At 40.0% G+C, this 3,987-nt stretch overlaps 1 protein-coding gene across 3 annotated transcripts in view; it reads left to right on the top strand.

Moving 5' to 3' along the window:
- Ptgfr (prostaglandin F receptor) overlaps positions 1-3,737 on the top strand; it is a 36,577-nt gene extending 32,840 nt beyond the window's left edge. For 2 of the 3 annotated variants that reach the window (XM_029475603.1, XM_029475602.1), the window contains exon 3: positions 1,651-3,737. In XM_029475603.1, coding sequence (XP_029331463.1) covers positions 1,651-1,953 — 303 coding nt within the window. In that variant the 3' untranslated portion in view covers positions 1,954-3,737. The remainder of the gene's footprint in view (positions 1-1,650) is intronic. The other variant, XM_021158414.2, reaches the window with a different exon arrangement.
- Positions 3,738-3,987: the final 250 nt, after the last annotated feature.

Genomic DNA, 3,987 nt, shown 5'->3' with positions numbered 1-3,987 from the left:
GAGCTTTCTCTAATAATAAGTTGTGCTTTGAGGTACAAAACCTTGAGGAATAAAAATGTGAGTGAATTTATGAAGTACATTTCAAGTGTAAGCTTTGTACTTGGTAATAGAAATAAAAAGACACTCAAAAGTGCATAGATGAGTACAGGATTGTCATGAGCACTATAATAATTTATACTTTACTAGGGGCTGAGTAGGTGTGGATATGGACTGTGACAATCTATAGTCTAATAGGGGATGAGCAGGTATGAATGGGGGCTGTGACAATCTATATAGTCTACTAGGGGGCTGAGTAGCTGTGGATAGGGACCAGGACCACCACAGGGGAAACAGTTGCAAACCCATTGTGATGGAGACAATGAATATCACATGGAGATGAGACCATTCTTGGAGTTTGTAGGATGGGTAGGAATTAGTAGGGAGAGAAAAAGGGTAGTGGGTTTTAAAGAAGAGCAGTTCAAGCTGATAATCAGAAAGGTGGGACAAGCAGGGCCCACCTGGTGGGAGAGAGGGTCTGGGCCTCAGATAAGAAGTTGTAAGAGGCAAGTTTAGGTGATGTATGCAGCAGCCACTGTGGAATGTGCTGTGTAAACTATAAACACTTGTTAAGAGATCTCCATCCTTTAGCCACTGACACCATTGGTATGAAAAAAGACCATTTTTAATTTTTTCTGACTAGTCTTAAGTTTATTTTCTGTTGGGATTTTCAGGTTTTGTTTTATTATATTTTAACCCAAATGATCCAATGGTTCGAACATCTTTCTAATTTTTTGGAATCATCTTTTATTGATGTATTTATTACTTATTTTGATAGCCTGATGTTCCCACTTTTCTCCCACTTGCACCTTTGTATGTGGTGGTCAGAACTGGGCTTGGTGATTTGCTTTACTTTAACATAAGAGTGGCAAACATTTACAGAACCAGATGATCTTTATAATGATGCATGCAGGAAATGGCCACAGTACACCAAAAATAGACATTGATATGATTAAGCCACAGTTGGAGTGGGGACTCTTTTCTATAAAGCTTTGGGAAAGTTCCCTGCATCCTCCTGGGAATGTTAGCCAAGTGAAGACAGAGAGGAAGAAAGTGGCACTTCTGGGATCAAGTGAAAATGAGGGTGACATTGTAACCACCAATGGGAAATTCTAAAGTTCTTTTTTCCCCCTTTCTATGCTCTCAGACTGGCCATGAAGACATGATCCTTTTGCTCCCATCTTTAGAATGCATGTATTACAGTGCCTGGAAAAGTTCATTGTTTAAAAATACTTACAAGCTTATGAATAATTTATTTGCTTAAGTATGCTTTCATTTTCTATCGAATAAACTAATGTGTATTCGCTTTAAAATTCTTACTCCCAGAAGTGTGAGGCTAGTTGTTGGTATCGATGTTTGTTTCTCCTTGAGTCTGTTTGTTCACAGTGGAATGTCATTTTTCTAGTCTTCATGTCAATTTGAATTAAAATATTCTATGGCCTACATCCATGATTTATGGCATCATTCATTTATATCCATCAGTATTTTGCAACATGGCAGTACTTTGTGAGGTGTGGTACAAAGGTCATGTCGTATTTGTTGTCAACTTGAAAAACTGTGGGAATGAAGAAATGTCTGTGATCAACAGCTTTTCCTATTTTGCTTGTTTTCTAGGTAACAATGGCCAACATTGCAATAAATGGAAATAATTCCCCAGTGACCTGTGAAACGACACTTTTTGCTCTCCGCATGGCAACGTGGAATCAGATCTTAGACCCCTGGGTCTATATTCTGCTACGGAAGGCTGTCCTTAGGAATCTGTATAAGCTTGCCAGTCGTTGCTGTGGAGTTAACGTCATCAGCTTGCACATCTGGGAACTCAGCTCCATCAAGAATTCCTTAAAGGTTGCTGCTATTTCTGAGTCGCCAGCTGCAGAGAAGGAGAGCCAGCAAGCATCGAGTGAAGCTGGACTGTAAATCAATGCAGTATTAGAAGAAAGTCCGGAAACTTCTGAAACATCTCAGCTGATCCGACTCATCGTGTAACTGGAACATTTGGACCTCTGTGTAGTTTGGGAGCACACTGGTCAGACACAGCTTCTGACTTTTGTTAAGCTGACTGCTCCATGGTTGCGTATTTTCATTTGTTTGTGTCAACAGGAGATAGACAGATACAATGTGGTGTCCTTGAGTAGAACACACATTTGAGTTTAATCTGTGTGGCTTATGTTCTTGGAATAAATGAATCTGTTGAGGCCTAGTGCCTTTATTTGACCTATTTTTCCAAGCACCTTATGCTACTTGCACTGTGACATGGCATTTGAGGATCCCTGACTTACAGACAAAGCTTAAAATGGCACAAGACTTTTTCTGTTTGAGTGTGCGGTTCTTCTCTGTTTACCAGCCCATGTGTCCTCAATCTATATCAGCATGACCATGACATCTGAGACTCACGGTGACTTTGATGGCCACTGTGTAGGTTGGCCAGCCTGATATTGTGAGGCTGCTGAGGAGAATCATTCTTGTCACAACTGACAGGTCTGAGTGCTTGCATTTGTTGTTCTGAAGGTTAATTATTTTCCATATTGGTTTATCCTCCTATAAAGTCATAGGATTTCAGTGTCGAAGTAATCTCCCTTGCCTCTGAAAATTGTAGAGAAATGCAGGCTTTGTCTTAGCACAGATTCAGCTCATGATAGCACATCATGAGCCCTATGAGAGACGATAGAAACATTGAAATCCCACTTACACATGCCAAGAACATTGGCAAACATTGCTTTATCTGAGTTGTTCTTTCTGTGTCAGAGAATAAAAGAAAAACAATCAAGACACATTCGAAGTCTGTTTGCAGCTATTCTGTTTCTGCCTTACACACACACACACACAGACAGAAGGAAGTTCTGTTAACAGCAATTTCACTAAATAAGTTGAACCACACTTCCAAAAGCCTGTGTTGTCAGTGAGGAGTGGAAAGATCTAGAATTAGCCAGGAGTTTGGCTCCACTGTTGCAGTTAACCTGAGGCAAAGATTCTGTTGCCAAGTTTCCCAATCCTAATTCATACTTCGCCTTTGTTTTTATAATTTAACACAAAGAGACTCAGTTTCAAGAATCCTTCTAAACATTAGCTTCATCACTGATTAGGGTTAGTGATTATGTTTTATATGGAGATGTATTTTCATATTTAAATTTTTTCCTTGCTTCCATCAAGTTTGGCTTCATTTAAAAAATATTACTAGTTTTTGCAGTGTGTATGGGTGTTTTACCTGAATGTATTTCTGTGCATCATGTACCTTCCTGGAACCTACTGAAACCAGAAAAGGACATCAGATCCCCTGGGATTGAAATTACAGATGGTCGTAAGCTATCATGTGGGTACTAGGAATTGAACCCAGGTTCTCTGGAAGAGCAGCTGTAGAGGAATTTTAATCCTGAAACCATGTGAATTCAATAGACTTAAAATAGTATCTTCAACATGGTTTCTCTGTCAAGAGATCACATCCAAAGACCTTCTAGGTCTATAAGATCCATCTGGAATGCAGACATGCTCTGGATTATAGTACAATCTGGCTGTAATATAGATACACCCTTAGTACACACATTTAATTCCTAACAATGAAGGTAAAGTTAGTTTGTAGAAGGAAGTAGTCACTTTTGAAAGCAATGTCCAATTGAGGGGCAGATGGAGTGATGAATCAAAGTTTTGACTGAATGAGTTAGAGAAAGGATATGCCCAACTCACATGGGAATAGCACAGGAAAGAGAGGATACTGAGGAACAGAGGAGAGAGGGAGAGAGAGAGAGAGAGAGAGAGAGAGAGAGAGAGAGAGAGAGAGAGAGAGAGAGAGAGAGAGAGAAAGGGGCTCTGGGCTCTGGGCTCTGGGCTCTGGTGTGTGTTTATGGCAGTTTTAGTTTTACCAGGACAGTTTTACATAGATCGGCTGCAGAGAGAACAAGATGGATACAGGTGAAGACAGAGTGAACCAAAGAATCAGAAGGATCCAGAAGAGTA

Source organism: Mus caroli, chromosome 3 (genome assembly GCF_900094665.2).
Source record: "Mus caroli chromosome 3, CAROLI_EIJ_v1.1, whole genome shotgun sequence".
Lineage (NCBI taxonomy): Eukaryota > Metazoa > Chordata > Mammalia > Rodentia > Muridae > Mus > Mus caroli.
This window is presented reverse-complemented; position numbering and strand designations above follow the sequence as displayed.